Consider the following 15,457-nt stretch of genomic DNA (forward strand, 5'->3'; position numbering starts at 1 on the left):
TAATATAAAAATATATACATAATAGTTATATGTATACTATATAAATATCTTAAACCCATCAGTTTAAAAAATATATTAAAATAATATTTTTTATTTTTTAAAAATTATTTTTAATATCAATATATTAAAATAATATAAAAATATAAAATTAATTTAAAATTAAAAAAAATTAATATTTTTTAATATTTTTTTTAAAACACAAAAACAAAAACAAATAAATTAAAGTTTTTCCTGTCTGGCAGCGGACTTGTATCTTAATAACGGAACGGGTACAGTACCTGTGATCGAAGTTTGGCCCATTACACACGAAACCCAATGTTAATAACCAAGAAAGAAAGAAAAGCATCGATCGAACTCAGTTAAACAGAGTCCAAGTGTCGGGTTTCTCACAAGCACAGCCCACTCCAAACATCCTTTCGTTTGCATCTTGTCTGCCCAACCGTTTCATGTTCATAGCTCACTCATCACCAAAAGGGCCACTCAATTATCAAATATTTGCTTGCCAGACTGAACGGCCGTTAGTTGTTACTTGCTTCTCCCGCCACTGTCTGTACTGTAAACCAACATGACCACGCTATTTGCTCATGCATCCAAAATCTCTTCTTTTCAACTCTCCCTTTTCCTCTTCAAGTCATAACCACCAGGTAAGTAAACTACTTTCTCTTTCGTATGCACAACTTGGTGAATGGAATTCATGCTCATGTTTTTCTCTATATTTATGCCTCTCACTGTGTAGAAGTTCAACTCGGTTTTATCAAAATTCTGAACACAGTCAAAGAGGAGGTAATGATCCCATGTCTGATATACAATGTTTAGTAATCGGTGTTTCGCATGATTTGGGTTACACTGAAGAAAAATTGTATTTCTCAAATCTTTTTTTTTTGAATTGAGGTTTCTTATCTGATAACATGGAGCTGTTGGTTGTAAAATAGGAGAACTCTAATCTGTGCAGTCTATCAAGATCCAGAGGAATCATTGAAAAAGACATATAAGTGGATAGGCTGAAAGACATGCTGAGGGATGCAAATCCTAGACAAGCAATAAACTCCTTTGTAGCTTGCCTTTCATTAAATTCCATTTATTGGATTTAATTATTTTCTTAGCCTAGCTGCATTTTCTTTTATGTGAACAGCTGCAGAAGCTTGTTGTTGAAAATGTCCTTGCTTTCAATGAGGGTTTTTGGATACGACTTGCAGCTCGAACTGATTCGGGCAAATCAGAGGATGATAAGGCATAGTTTTCTTCCTGCTTAATTCTAATTTTTTATGATGTTTATGAAGCTTGATTCATATCCTTACTTTTTCTAAGAATTTCTCTGGCTTTATTTGTATTTTTGCAGAAGATTAGGAGGAGTTGGCAATATCTGTGATGAGTATGGTGGATCTTCTGGTCCATAAGACCAGTGTAAACAACAACCCAACCCAACCCAACCTCCTCTCATAAGCAGTTTTCTTTGTTTTCCTTTATTGTTTAACACGTAACAGTTCTATTGTTGACTTCTCTTCTTCCTCCATATTTTTTCTTCTGTAGGAAAGGATCGAGTCAGCTACTGATATTCTCAAGGCAATTTTGAACCCATAGTTGATGGAGAGGAAGAGATTCACTGGCTTCCTAGAGATCCAGAGGCTCTCAAACTAACGGAGAGTAAGTTTTTGCTTCGATTTGATTTCAGATTTTCCCTTTTCTCTTCATTGTCAATGCCTTCATTCTCTGAATTGAACTTATGCAACTTTTTATACTTTCATTCATCAGGATATGATTCAAAGGGAGCGAGAAGGGCAACTAGACGAAGGGCTCCTTTCAGAAGTTAGTGCACAACTACCACAAGTGAGTGCTTTCTGTTTCTATGGTACATATCTGAAATGGTTTTTTTTTTTTTTTTTTTTGCTCAGTAGACTGTTCTCTGGACAGTGAAAGATCATAAGCAAAATGTTTTAAATTTCTCTTGAATGGATTCAAAGTCTGCATATATGGTCATGGCTGGAATACATTTATACCCGTGTGTTATTTTTTGCTCATGATCTGTGTTGATCATCAAAAGCACCTTGCAAGCATTATAAGTCGAAGTGAATTCGGGTGCTTGTCAGATGAGATGAGGGCAGAAGTGGGATAGTCTTTTATTATTTTATTAGACGAACTAATACGAGTCTTTTCTATGAATATGGGTGAGAACTCATCTTATACTCATTGGAAGGCAAAAGAAGACGGGGACACGCCAGGGCTTGAGGCCATGTTGCTAAAGGTTCTGCAACTCTATGCTTCCAGTATTCTCTCCAAACGTCGTTATGCAAACAAAGGTAATTATATTGTGTTAACTTTTACATCATTACTTCAAAATTATGTCTTAAAAAATGATAGTCTTTGCAAAATTGAAAAATGCAGCTGGTCACCATGCCTATAATTAGGGATATGTTCAAGCAAAAAACATTTTTAAAAAGCAACATATAATTAAATTGTTAGACCTAGTTTTGTAGCTTGGGTGATGCTGTTGTTGATCTTTCAAAGTGTTAGGTTTTCTGAACTTCATTTATCTTTTACAGGGAGGTGAATCTTTGTGATCATACAGTTTTTTTTTTGGTATTTTAGAATCGTCTGCAAAATTTGATTCCAGAGTTTGGTTACATCTGTATCTATCAGGAATTTAAAATTTCTATGCCATAAATCTTCATTTCCTATCTCTATTCTCCATTTCCCTCCTGTCTTTGGAATAATCCTCACTTCCATATTCTTTGCTGTTCGCTTGAACTTGTAAGTTGGATGCCTTGAACAGCTAGTATTGTCTATGTTTGTGGTGCAGTAGAGGAAGTTTTGAAGGCTGGGCAGTTTCTGGAGACTATAATCAGAGGTGCCATCTTCCTTAACTATTGTGCTTCCAGAATAAAAATGAGCCGTAAATATAGATTGTTGAGACAACACAAATATGGTTCAGGCATATGAAATTTAATCTTGGAAAGCTTAGACTTGCAAAAATCTACCTGTTGGATTGATCCTTGCCAAGTGGCATATAAGTTAAACCTGTCTCGGCATCGAATCAAGTTTTTCTAGACCATCAAAGATTTATGTAGGAATCCTAGGATCATTTGATAGGCATCCAGACTCACTTGACATTTGTTTGCTGCAGCTCCTGAAGAAAAATGGAACAAGATTTTGCTCAATGGAATGACTGTTGGCAAAGGGGGAATTTCTCCTGAGGAACACTTTGCGAGGACATTGATCCGAACAGTAATAAAACCTTCTGCCTTGAATTTTAGTCACTCGTATTTTTGTCATCATGTATTTCTTACAGCCTCACGCCACACCACCCCCCACCTATGACACACAAATCATGCACAGAGACATACCCCCGTTTTCCATACCCTCTCTCACTTGTAGGAAGGAGGGTCATACCAGCAATGCATTCTGATCGAGTATCTCAAGGGCATTCAATCAAGAGCAGAAGAGATTGTCCAAGTACTTCAGGGCAAGCCATGATAGCACAAACAGAGTTCTGAATATAGATTCCGTAACGGTAAAGGATCGATAACGCAGAAACTGGAAAGAATTTTTTCCCTCAATCTGAAACAAAGAAAGGCAACCACAGAGTAACTGAAAACGGAGATGCATAGTACGTGCTGTTTTGATTGCGTGCAGAAGAGCTAGCTAGCTGATTATCTTCTACAGCCCCCGGATATTTTTCCTGTCAACCAGATTTATATAGCATCAATGATTCTTCCCTCTCAATCAAAATATGTACACCTTTTGTGTTGATGGAAGCCAATGCACTGCCAGACCGCCGAGTCTATACAATCTCCTGTTGACAGCTAAAGCGTGCGCTTAAAACGGCTTCAGATAAATAGCAAGGAATGGCGAGGATTTAATACCAGAAACACTGCCAGAGGGTTTCTGGCTTAGTTTTAATCAATCCCCTGTCATTTGTTTATGTCATGCATTTGAGCCTGTGAGGGCTTGATCTTAAACTGTACTCTAACCATGCAAGAGAAATGACTGTCTATAGCTTGATCGGCATCAGAGAGAATAATAAACTTGAAATGAACAAAATTCATATAGGATCCTGTGTTATAAACTAAAAACACAAGTATAAATACTAAAACTATCTCATTAATTATTTTTATTTCGTATTTTATAGAGTTTTTTCGACAAAATTAGTTGGAGACTTGAAAAGGATTGGAAAAAAAACCTATGTAATGTTTTAAAAAACAGCCCTTAAAGTAGAAAAGAAAGAATCGAAGAACATAGTATTCAGAGTAATTATTAAATTGTTAAGTTCTTAACAAAAATAAATCCCTTTAAAAAAATTCTTCTTTTTTTTACTTGATTGAAAATAATAATTATACAGCTACTTTTGATTATCCTCGTCAACCAACTATAATTGTATTAGTTATTTTGTTAGTGTTGTAATAATAATTATTTTTTAAAAATATTTTTTATTTGAAAATATATTTAAATCTTATTTTAATTTTTTTAAAGAAATTATTTTGAAATATATATATATATATATATATATATATATATATATATTTCTTAAAACACACGCCAGCCATGTTTCTAAATATAAAATGAGAAAATTAATTTTGAAATAAAGAATTGGAAATAATGAGTCTTTAAGGTTACAAAGAATAAAGACTCCGGTATTCTGTTCAGGCAGAAGGAGTAATGGCAACTCGCAGTCTTTTACTCTCAACCCTCCGTCGTTCTCGTCCTATCTCCACGCTCTCTCATTCCCTCGCGAACTCTAGCCCTAACCCCAATTCTCTCACTTCACAAACTTCAAATGCAATATCGTCTCGCAACTCACTTGCTTCTTTTAATTTCCCTTCCTGTCGATCCTTGTCGACTCGCACCGCGTCCGAATCTATCAATTTCGAAGAATTTGCTGATCCTGTCTCCACCGAGACCGAGGATGGAGTTGTTAACGGTGTCCTTCCGGTAGACTCAATGATTTGGTTGCTTGATTCATATCATGATCTCACTGGTCTTCCATGGTCAGGCAATTTACTTCACTCTCTCTGCTCAATTTTGATTTAGTTGTTTTATTTTAAGAAAGAAATTAAATCATGCAGGTGGATAATCATTGCTTCATCAACACTGGCAATGAGATTAACGCTCTTTCCTTTACATGTTCTGCAAATGCACAAGATTAAGAAAATTTCTCAGTCTTTTTCTAAATGTAAGTATTTGTTTTATTTTTATTTTTATTTTCATCCCAAGTATTTTTTTTCTTTTAGAATTACAATTTTAAGCTACAATAATTTTTATTTTTTGCATTTATTTCTCATAGTGCCTCCTCTATTCCCACCACCTCTGTCAGGAAGAAGCTATATCGAGCAGATATCTCTTTTTAGAAAGGAAAGAAGAGCAATTGGCTGCCCTTCTTATTTATGGTTTCTTGCTTTCCTCTCTGTACAGGTGAACCAAATCTATCTATCACTTTTCTCCTGTTTCAAAAATTGGAGATTTAATCTAGTTATTAATCTCGCCTTTTTCTCTCAATTTATTTGCAGATACCGTGCTTTCTCTTGTGGATGACAAGTATTCGACGAATGTGTCTGGATAATCATCCTGGGTTTGATTGTGTAAGGAAATGATGGGATTATTATTATTATTATTAGTATTATTATAGCTAAGCTACCAGACTTTTGTTGGACTTGTATTTTCTTAACATTTTCAGCGCTGACTGTAGTTTGTTAGTTCAACTATGAGGTTAATGTTGGAGTATTGGTTTTATACAGAATAATAACTTCTGTTTGTAATCTTCGTTTTCAGTTACTTTGATACAGTTGAGAAATTGTAATCATGCATTACATTGCATTTGAATTACTTGGCCGATTACTAATTGTGAAACTTTTCCGTATTAATTACAGGGCGGCACTCTATGGTTTCAGAACTTGACTGAACTTCCTCATGGTGTTTTAGGCCCAATCTTTCCATTTCTTATTGCTGGTTTGCACGGTGTTAATGTTCATGTATGGGGCCCTATACTGTCTCACCCTCTCTCTCTGTTTTTTTTTCCTTCTGGTGAATGAGATATGTAATTATGTTAATAGAGGAATTGAAGGACAAGGTGCAAAAGATATCTGTTTCAAAAATGTTGGATTTACGCTTGGTTACTCCCATACCTTTGACAATGTCCTGCATTAGTAGTTTGATGAATAATAGCTCTTAACATATCTTTGCCTTGTGACAATCTTTTATTTTTTTTTACTGGAAATGGTTTCAGTTTCTAAAGATGTTAGGTTTGGTAGCAAATGTTTGATTAGCTATACATGGCAATGGTTTGGATAGTTCACTGACTCGTCTGATATATTTTTTTCAGTTCTCTTTTGACAGATCTTCTGTTCGGAACACAAGTGGCCTATTGGGCTTATTATCAGAAGTGAGCACTACAAGTTCATTGGTTGCTTAATTCTTGAATAATGATTGAATTCTCCTTCTCATATGTGCAGTATCGTTTTGGTTCATGCAAGTGATTGAAAAAGTCTTTGTTATTGCAGTACTACAAGAAATATCTGAATTTTATGATGCTGCCTTTGTTTTTCATTGGTTACTGCATTCCACAGGTAACATAGCATGACTTCATGTTTCTAGGAATTTAGCCTGTTATATGATATAGGTTTATTCTTAGCTTACCACCTTGGAAATTTAAACTAGTGATTTCTGACGTGTGCATTATTCAAACCATTGAAATTAAGTATTTTTTTAAATATATTAAATTAAGTTTCATGAATAATAGTTATAAAAAATTATTTTATGAACAACATAGAAAGATGCAATGTGAAAATTCCATATAATTTGGAAAACGGAATCCTTTGAAATGGATTTTTTATGTACCAATTGACAAGCCAATAATACTTTTTTTTGCCTTTATTCACTTTAAAAGATATTTATTTTTTATGAATGATTGTTAGTGTTTCATGCAGGTTTTCTATATTGCAATGTCTCCATTGGTTACTGCATTCCGTGTGTGTGTGTGTGTGTGTTGTGTGTGTGCGCTCCTTGCTAAAACAATACAGACCTTCTGTTTTGATAAAATTTATGTTTTCATGAATTTTCAATACCATTTTTTCCTTCTCAATGTTGTACAATTTTGGTATGTGGGGTAAAATCAATTATACCAATAAAAAAGATATTTTATGGCATGTTGGTAGCTTTTGAATTATTGAGTCAAAGTCCGAGGAATGGTTTCATCATGTTTTCTCCTACACTCCACATTTCAAGCCACAAAGCCTTCATGCATTCAATGAATCCATTCCTCTTGTCACTGCGTTGGTGATATCACAATTATTCACCGTCATACAACGCAGGAAGGACACTAAGCAAAGTCCAATGGCAATGCACATATAAAGTCATTGCATTATTATTTTTGCAGCTTGTTTAGCAAGGGATTATAATGATATGATAAAAGGATTCCACTTACAGTACCTTTGAGGATTCCACTTAAAAATAACCCCTTTATTTTGATATTGAGCTTCTCTGTACACAGATTCACATTCTCTTTTTCTGTTTTGTCTTCCAGGGAAGTCTAGTTTACTGGGTTACCAACAGTTCATTAACTGCAATACAGGTTAGTTATCACACTTTACGGTTGCAGGATATATCTGTTACCTTTCCATACCTTGCAGATTTTATCTTGGTTATACTTGTGATGTTATTTTCTAGTATGTTTTTACCTGTCCAACGAAAGAATTACAGTTGGTGCTTCATTTGAAAAGGTGAATTTCCTTGGGGAGTTTATCCTTAAACAACCATAATACATTTGGTTACATGGTTCCTCTTTAAAAACTTAACAAAAGGTAAGGAAGGTACAAAAGCTTTCAACGTGGTCAGATAAATGGAAAGAGGATTTTCACTATTAACATTGTACAGAATCATCTAGTTGTGGTTGGCTGCTTTCTTGCTTTCTAACTCTATAATTGCAGTTTGTGGTATATGGAGAACTAAATGAACTGGCAGACAAAAGAAATAGCTCTATTTGTGGAAACGTGTTGTTTGAAGTCCTTTGACATGGTTTATTAGCTTACGAGGGGGATGCCATGTTTTTGTGACATGGTCATAGGAAAGCATTGGCATGTCGAGTTCCACATCTGGCATAGCAAACATCATTTGTTAAGCACTCGTGTGCAAAGCACTTTCCAGTTGTGCCTGCTTTTTAATACTTTTGGATTTGTTGCTTCTTGCCACGCTTTGTGGATTCTGAGAAGTGAGAATAATAAGTCTGGCTGTCTGATGCTCTAATTGGGTAGAGATAGTTTGTTGGGAGTTTTTTCTTCAGATTGTCATTTCCATTCTTAAACCTTTCAACTGTCCTTGCCAGTGTACAATGGGCAGTGCCATCTTTTGGCACCTTGAATAGTGTGCTATTGCAGATAAAATTAATCCCAGCCTATTTTCCCTAGCTTTCCCTTTGTGTTCTTAGGATCTACTTTACAAATTCATCTTTTATTCTGAAGCTCATTGTTTTAACTCCTAAGCAGGAATGATAAGAGCGTGTTTCATTGTCTGACTCGATACAATCAATCTTGCAGCAAGTATCTCTCAAACTTCCTGTTGTTCGTGCAAAATTAGGGTTACTGGACAAGGATTTTCCAAAAGCACCTGCACTTTCTGCAGAAATGGTTACACATGAACCGCGCAATGTTTCTCCAGAAAATTTGTCACCTCATGAACTACTAGTAGTGAGTGGTGCTGTACAATTAAATAAAGTATTTGCATTGTGGAAATGTTACAAATTTTCTCACTTTTTCATATTGTCACTGCTGACAGCTGTCTGTTAAACTCTTATCCAGTGGGCATAGAGCCAGAGCTATTCCTTTGTTGCAGTAAATTTCTGTTGCCTTCTTCTTCTTCTGCCAGATGACCAACTTATTCCTTTCTTTTTATTTTTATTTTTTACATTTATAATCCAGTAACCAACTTATTCCATGTTGTGTTGTATAATTTTCTTTTGGTTACAGAATGGCACTTGAGAAGGACCCTGGCCACATAAAGGCTTTAATTGTTATGGGGCAGGCTCGACTGCAAGAAGGACTCCTTGCAGAGGCAACTGATCATTTAGAGCGTGCTATTTCCAATGTAACCTACACCTCTTTTATTGGCTTCTTTTCAACCACTATTTTACTCCAGGGCTTTCTTTTTGAATGATCTCTGATCATTTAGAGGGCCACTGTTGTCTCCAGTCACTTGCTTTAGAAAGTTAGAAACCCCTTTTTATATGCTGCAATTTTCTGGATGACATTCTTTAATTTATGAACGAGGCACCATCATTTGCAATCTCTTGATGCTAGTATCTGTTAACTTCTCTGACACTAAATAAATCTTCTTTATGAGTTTTGTAAATAATTTTTTGTCTAAATTGCATGCTTTATTCCACATAAATCTGAAACTATTATTTCTAACTTCCCTTCAGCTCATTCTTACTGGCCATCCAACAGCAGAGGATGTGGATCATCTAATTCTTGCATCACAATGGGCAGGTGTTGCCTGTATTCGTCAGGTGAAAACCATGAACATGTTTGTTATTGTTGTAGAGTAAAATGCAGCCTTACATTACAGATTTTGTTAATAAGGGATTTTCTGTCACTATTCATCATTCATGTGTTTCTGGAGAGAACTAACAATCTTTCTCCTTATTTATTCTCTGTGCACTCTTATTCACTACACTACGTAGTGATTAGTCATCTGAGATTAATCTAAAATGACCTTGTAATACCAACCCTTGTCCCCACTTGAATGTGATAGAAGGAGTATCAGTATACTGGGTATAGTAATTAGTGAGTGACTCCAACTATTTCAGTTGACTTGACAGCCTTTCGAACTTGATTGATGTATCTGCATGGAAAAAAATGGCGCGTCTCATGTTTTCATTATTTTATTCTTTTTGGTGTAGGGGAAGAATGCAGAAGGAATTTTGCACCTAGAAAGAATCGCAAGTCTGGAAGAACCAGAGGACCCAAAGAGCAAAGCTCACTATTTTGATGGTTTATTATTACTTGCGAGGTATGATTACAAGCAAATAATAATATATTTTTCAATATATACATATTTATACTCAAGTTCTTGTGCTAGAAAAAAGAAATAATAGGAAAGGTATTTTACAGGTTTTTCAATTGCCTATGATGCTTTGAGAGACAATTATAAAAATAAGTGTCTACAGTTACCATCATTTGTGAAGCCCATATAATTAACTGTGATAATCCTGATAAGTTAAAGTTATACCATTAAAGAAAAAGAAAAGAACAGTACCTGTGTTTTTCCTGTTTTTGTCAATACATTGTTACCGTAGAGAAGACAATGCCTACTTACTTTTTCTTAAAGAAGATACAACTTCGATGGCTATGATTGTGAATAATTGGGTGGATTGATTCTCTCATATTTGAGAGGGTGTTTTAAGAACTGCAATGGAAGGTTTCTGTTTGAAAAAAAAAAAATCAAAATATGAACTTATCAACAAACAAAAAATGTGGAACTAATGGATCCTTTGCTTGTTAAAACTGAACTTGCTGGTATGTTTTCCTTTCCATCACTTTTCTTTCACTTTATATTTGCTAGGCATAACTTGTATTTTGTTCGTCACTAAAATTGATGTTTCAGTGCTTTAAGCAAGGAAGATCGCAATGCTGAGGCTGTCAAATATCTGCGCTTAGTTGTTGCTTATGATCCTTCTCGCAAGGAATTCTTGGACCAATGCTTATGATCGTTCTTGCTAGGAATTCTTGGAAGACTCTGAAAATAGGACAATTTTGTCAGCTATCTTGTTAGCAGCAGGAGAGGAGATCACAGACCTAATTCAATTACAGGTGATAACTATTTGTATAATTATTATTTGTTAATTAGGTTAATAAATTATAACTTGGAATAAATCTAAGTTCGAGACAAAAATTTCTGCCATGCCACATAAGTTCGGGTTGGTGTGGAATTAGGACTGTACATAGGCAGTAGGGATATGCATAATTGATAATTTTTTTGTTTTTTCATTCAAAATTTATTTTCTTATGATAACTTAAACCATAATTAAGCTGGTGTGTTTTACTTTGCCGTTTAAGAAAAATAGATTTCAGAAAAGTATATTTAGTTATAATTTTAAAAAAATAGTTACAAGTTATTTAGTAAAACAAACAGTTTTTCAAGCTTTCAAGTATTTTTATTTTAATCCATGTGGGGTATTTGGACCAGCTTCTCAGATGGTGCTGGTAAACAGAATCCGGGAGAGGTTAACCTCGGGACAATAGTGGAAAGATGGGGATGTAGTTTGCTATTTTAAGGTTTTATTTGTTTTTGTATTTTAAAAATGTTTTTAGAAAGTTTTAATTTTTTTTCTTTGTTTTAAATTAATGTTTTTAATATTTTTAAATTATTTTAATATGCATGATATTAAAAATATTTTTTAAAAAATTAAAAAAATATATATTATTTTAATATATTTAAAAATTAAAAATACTTTAAAAAATATTCATAACTACACAGACGTAACACCGTTACCTCCCTCGATGTTTTTTATTTGTTTTAGAATCTCCGTAGAAGTTCTTTCCGAAAAGACAGCAAAAAAACTTCGACAATAATTGAAAAATACCGAAAGCACTAGAGCTGCACATTTAGCAGGAGGTCTTCCATGACATCGACACTCAGCAGCAGGGGCATGGTATTAGTATTTTGGAATTAACATTTCCACGTAATTAACTTTATTATCGCGTCGGCCACGGCGAATATGCCCTGTTACTTTTCCTGTACTTGATTAGCTTTTCTAATTGAATGCTCCGTCTAGTTAGATGTTATCTAGCCTAACTCCGTCCAGTTAATTGTGTCCCAAAACTTGGCTTGAATCCGTGTAATTGGGCAGGTTCCAACAATAAGGGGGATTTAATTTAATTTAATTTAATTAGAAAATTTAAATGTTGTGGACCCGATGAAGACTGGGATCATTATTGGACTCATCCCACGTCTGCATTCGGTAGTGTTGGAGACGACGGTTTTGAAGCATGCCGTCAATACCTGCTAGTTGAGGTAACTTTTAGTTATTATCTTATAACAAAAGAGATATAAATAATTTGGATAAATTTATTTTTTATATTTTCATCTTATTATTCTAATTAAATGCCTTTTTTATTTTTTATATCTATCTTTTTATCTCGCTAGCTAAATGCAACGACACTTCGGACAACAAACACAATCCTCCCAGGCCATGAGTTCCTCCCTGTTTTTTTGTAGTTTTTTTGGTGGTCGAATTTTCGAAGGAAGCCTTACCTTTATTGTCGTCCCACCGACTTGAAATATAAACACTCTTCCAATATTGTGTGTTGGGAATTGTAATGTAGATTGTTTTTTATTTTTGTTTGAAAAATAATTAAAATGGAATTTTTTTAATTTTTAATATTAATATATTAAAATCAAAATACTGAAAAAAATCAATAAAAAAAACATCAAGAAACAAAAGCAAAAGCATCAAGCCTGTATTTCACTGTATAACAAGAGCGAGTTTGCTGTGAATTCGTGCGGTGCTCTCTCCGTCGCCGGTCTTGCCTCCCCTGCTCGCATTTGATTTCACTCTACAATAAGAGAGTTGTCGTGGATTTGCATAGGGCTCAAGAAATTATATTTTTTATTTTTAATATTAATATATTAAAACAATAAAATAAAAGACAATTTTAAATAAAAAAAATAAAATATGCTAAGGAGTCGTGGTCATTGACACTTCGAAAGCAAACTTTTCTTTCAATCAAAAGTGAAAAGGAAAAGGGAAAAAAGGAGAAAACATGAAATCCTTTCTTGAAATGTACTGTTTGAGAACGTGGTTTAATTAGTATTTCTAAAAAAATTTAATATTTTATTAAAATTTAATATAATTTAGATATTTTAAATTATTTTAGTGTACTATGTCAAAAATAATTTTTTAAAAATAAAAAAATATTATTAATATATATTAATATAAAAAAATATTTAAAAAATAATAATTACCACGATTATCAAAAACACTCTTAAATAGTAGTTGTGCAATCAAAGTAACGCAGGAGTTCAGTTCCCGTTTTTTCGAAGGAGCAGGAGCTAACCCTGAAGGAGAGTATACCTAATCTCGAATATGCTTCACGTGGCAACTAAAAAGAAAATTATTCCTTTTTTTAAAAAGGACAACTATATATTCCCTCCACGTGTCACACGCCTATTTGTGTTAATACGTGCTATTAACACCACAACCGTTGTCACATGATCCACTACGACGTGTAAATAGCTTAAAGGATCCAAACTTAAATCCTTAAGGAGAACGCAACACGAAACACAAACAATCGGAGATAAAAAAAAAGAAGAAGAAAAAAATCGGAGAGAAAAATGGCAAAGAGATCAATCACCATGAAACCACTCTTTCAAGAACAGGATCTTGTTTTCTACGAAGAAGGTAATGATTTCTCTAACTGGGAATTCATTAATGAGTCTGATGCTGAAGATTCTGACTCTGATTCTCTACATAGTCTTGAAAATGGCTTTGTCTCTTGGTCTTCATCAAGATCACCGAAAACAAGACAGGGAATTGTAGCCCTAGACACCCAACAAGACCAAGAAGTTGTCTTTCATGTCAATTCTCAACTTCATGAAGATTACGACGACGAAGACCGTTGTGTTTATCGTATGGGGCCTATACTGTTTCCTGCTGCGAGGGTTCAGTACGGGGAAGAGAATGGAGATGTTGATGATGAAGAGGAGGAGGATCCTGCTGCGAGGGTTCAGTACGGGGAAGGGAATGAAGATGTTGATGATGAAGAGGAGGACGACGACGACGACGAAGACGACGGTTATGGGTTAAACGACGAGCTAGTGCCATGGAATGTTAGTGGGAAGTTAGGGAGGCAGAGGATGAGGAAATTAGGCAAAAGGATATTTCCTAAGATGAGTAGTTCAAAGAGGAGTCCTTTTCTTCATGTGAAGCCAGGGTGTGTTCATGGAAAGCATGGATTGGGATTGAAGGCTTAGCAGAGGAGGAGATTGAAGGTAAATAAGTTGTGGGGGTGGAAAAAGCTGGGATCTCTGAATTTGGTGTTGTGTAAAGAATTCAACTTTGGGGTGGTTGGTTAGGTGTAATTATTGTACTTTGGACCAGGGTTATTGGCTTTTCATTTGTAACCTAGGTTATGCTGATTGGAAATGACTTGTGTGGATGTTATTATCAATTTATTCTCGATTGATGTTCTCTTTCAGCCTTGATGAATTTTATGGCTTATTTCTCTGTGTATGTGTGGGTTGATTTGTTTGAGTGCAGGTGGGGTAATTGAGGGGAATGGGTCTGGGATTGTAAAGTGCAGAGTTTAAATAACTAATCGTTTTTTATCAAGTTCTCTGTGTGAATCGTAGGTGACTCGGTGGGCAAATTTTGTTTGATATTGAATTACTAGTAGTGGAGTTTTAATTGGAGAAATTGCATGAAAAGGTTGTATCTTGTAATGGGTTCAGTTCGAGGTTTATTTCAGTAGTTGAATTGTGGATGTTGGCGATTTGTTTTTAAGGTTGATCCAATTTGAACTAGCATTATTAGTAGCTGTTGCCCCCCTCTTTTCTTTTAATTGCTTATAGCTGTCTATTGCGTGGTCACTAATTGTGGTGGTGGTATATGATTGATTAGTTTTGGATGTCCACTGAATGCTTTTGGGTAAATTTTTAGCATGGTGAGACGTTGACGAGGCTCAGGCACAGATGAATTGTGATCAGTCGTCCTAAGGTGTGATTTATGAAGTCAGTTGAATTTCTTGTGTTCTGCTGACTGGAAATAGCATGTGGTTGCTATTATCATCTTAATGTTGTTTGATGTTTTTCTTTTAATGTGATGATTTATGTGGTTTATGTCTGTGTGTGTGTGTGTGTATTTGGTTGGAATTCGGGAATTTGGGGAGATAAGGGTGTGATTGTTATTGCAAAGTGGAGCACTTGAGAGATGCCCTCTTAATCGTTGTGTGTGTGTGTGTGTGGATCCTGGGCGTCCTGATGGCAACCTGTGGAGGTTTAATTTTACAGGTTTTTGTAGGGATTGCTTGCGAGGATCTGATACCTTAGTCAAACTAAGGAGGCCTTATCATTTATTTTTAGGTTAATCTATTTGGTTAGCTTTTTTATTTTAATACATATTTTTGATTCTCAGAGTGATATGTGTTGGTCTTTCAAATGGTTAACTGTATAAGTGGATGGTATTTGTCACTTTTGGGGAAAATTATGGTGAAGTGATAGTGAGATATTTTGAAGTTGAGATTTAAACGAAAGATAATTTTTGGGATGTTTTTAAAAATTGTTTGGGATGTTTTTAAAGAAGTGTTTTTTAATTAAAATAATATTTTTTTATTTTTATTTTTATTTTTATTTTTATATTAGAACATCCAAATCGTTGTTGAAAGGACATAAAGTTGGCAAAAAAGAACCACTCTGCTCACGGATCTGTATATCATGGATTTAGCGATTTGAATTTCTCGCTGTTGAGTTGCAGCAT

General features: G+C 34.6%; 3 protein-coding genes across 7 annotated transcripts; all 3 read left to right on the forward strand.

The window, feature by feature from the left end:
- The first annotated feature begins 487 nt into the window (after nucleotides 1-487).
- On the forward strand, nucleotides 488-3,919 carry LOC105141913 (uncharacterized). 3 transcript variants are annotated; one of them, XM_011049310.1, is made up of 9 exons: nucleotides 488-783; nucleotides 1,133-1,236; nucleotides 1,340-1,404; nucleotides 1,531-1,644; nucleotides 1,753-1,827; nucleotides 2,195-2,297; nucleotides 2,798-2,845; nucleotides 3,122-3,222; nucleotides 3,373-3,919. In XM_011049310.1, exons 5-9 carry the CDS (start codon nucleotides 1,756-1,758, stop codon nucleotides 3,469-3,471), a joined length of 423 nt encoding a protein of 140 aa, XP_011047612.1. In that variant the 5' UTR covers nucleotides 488-783; nucleotides 1,133-1,236; nucleotides 1,340-1,404; nucleotides 1,531-1,644; nucleotides 1,753-1,755; the 3' UTR covers nucleotides 3,472-3,919. The 3 variants fall into 3 exon arrangements, with proteins under 3 accessions (XP_011047612.1, XP_011047619.1, XP_011047625.1); XM_011049317.1 differs by having other exon boundaries at nucleotides 1,133-1,231; nucleotides 1,531-1,648; XM_011049323.1 differs by having other exon boundaries at nucleotides 1,133-1,231; nucleotides 2,195-2,264.
- A 672-nt stretch (nucleotides 3,920-4,591) lies between these two features.
- Nucleotides 4,592-11,011, forward strand: LOC105141934 (Membrane insertion protein, OxaA/YidC with tetratricopeptide repeat domain-containing protein). 3 transcript variants are annotated; one of them, XM_011049334.1, is made up of 14 exons: nucleotides 4,592-4,982; nucleotides 5,061-5,167; nucleotides 5,279-5,406; nucleotides 5,502-5,573; nucleotides 5,862-5,963; nucleotides 6,314-6,373; nucleotides 6,492-6,557; nucleotides 7,514-7,561; nucleotides 8,523-8,672; nucleotides 8,761-8,816; nucleotides 8,952-9,069; nucleotides 9,404-9,490; nucleotides 9,884-9,993; nucleotides 10,588-11,011. In XM_011049334.1, exons 1-14 carry the CDS (start codon nucleotides 4,654-4,656, stop codon nucleotides 10,688-10,690), a joined length of 1,536 nt encoding a protein of 511 aa, XP_011047636.1. In that variant the 5' UTR covers nucleotides 4,592-4,653; the 3' UTR covers nucleotides 10,691-11,011. The 3 variants fall into 3 exon arrangements, with proteins under 3 accessions (XP_011047636.1, XP_011047656.1, XP_011047647.1); XM_011049354.1 differs by having other exon boundaries at nucleotides 4,825-4,915; XM_011049345.1 differs by having other exon boundaries at nucleotides 4,905-4,987.
- A 2,199-nt stretch (nucleotides 11,012-13,210) lies between these two features.
- Nucleotides 13,211-14,191, forward strand: LOC105141946 (uncharacterized). The gene is made up of 2 exons (XM_011049366.1): nucleotides 13,211-13,694; nucleotides 13,767-14,191. The coding sequence occupies exons 1-2, from the start codon at nucleotides 13,318-13,320 to the stop codon at nucleotides 13,954-13,956; spliced, it is 567 nt and encodes a 188-aa protein (XP_011047668.1). The 5' UTR covers nucleotides 13,211-13,317; the 3' UTR covers nucleotides 13,957-14,191.
- Nucleotides 14,192-15,457: the final 1,266 nt, after the last annotated feature.

The sequence above is a fragment of the Populus euphratica genome, unplaced genomic scaffold, assembly GCF_000495115.2.
Source record: "Populus euphratica unplaced genomic scaffold, PopEup_1.0 scaffold3.1, whole genome shotgun sequence".
NCBI classification, from domain to species: domain Eukaryota; kingdom Viridiplantae; phylum Streptophyta; class Magnoliopsida; order Malpighiales; family Salicaceae; genus Populus; species Populus euphratica.

Bases quoted from the DNA above. Each gene is read 5' to 3' on its own strand.
- LOC105141913 (XM_011049310.1), top strand. From the start codon at position 1,756: ATGATTCAAAGGGAGCGAGAAGGGCAACTAGACGAAGGGCTCCTTTCA. The intron at 2,298-2,797 runs GTAATTATATTG...TTTGTGGTGCAG, and splicing joins ACGTCGTTATGCAAACAAAG to TAGAGGAAGTTTTGAAGGCT. The intron at 2,846-3,121 runs GTGCCATCTTCC...TGTTTGCTGCAG, and splicing joins TCTGGAGACTATAATCAGAG to CTCCTGAAGAAAAATGGAAC.
- LOC105141946 (XM_011049366.1), top strand. From the start codon at position 13,318: ATGGCAAAGAGATCAATCACCATGAAACCACTCTTTCAAGAACAGGAT. The intron at 13,695-13,766 runs TCCTGCTGCGAG...CGACGACGACGA, and splicing joins GATGATGAAGAGGAGGAGGA to CGAAGACGACGGTTATGGGT.
- LOC105141934 (XM_011049334.1), top strand. From the start codon at position 4,654: ATGGCAACTCGCAGTCTTTTACTCTCAACCCTCCGTCGTTCTCGTCCT. The intron at 6,374-6,491 runs GTGAGCACTACA...TTGTTATTGCAG, and splicing joins TATTGGGCTTATTATCAGAA to TACTACAAGAAATATCTGAA. The intron at 6,558-7,513 runs GTAACATAGCAT...TTTGTCTTCCAG, and splicing joins TTGGTTACTGCATTCCACAG to GGAAGTCTAGTTTACTGGGT.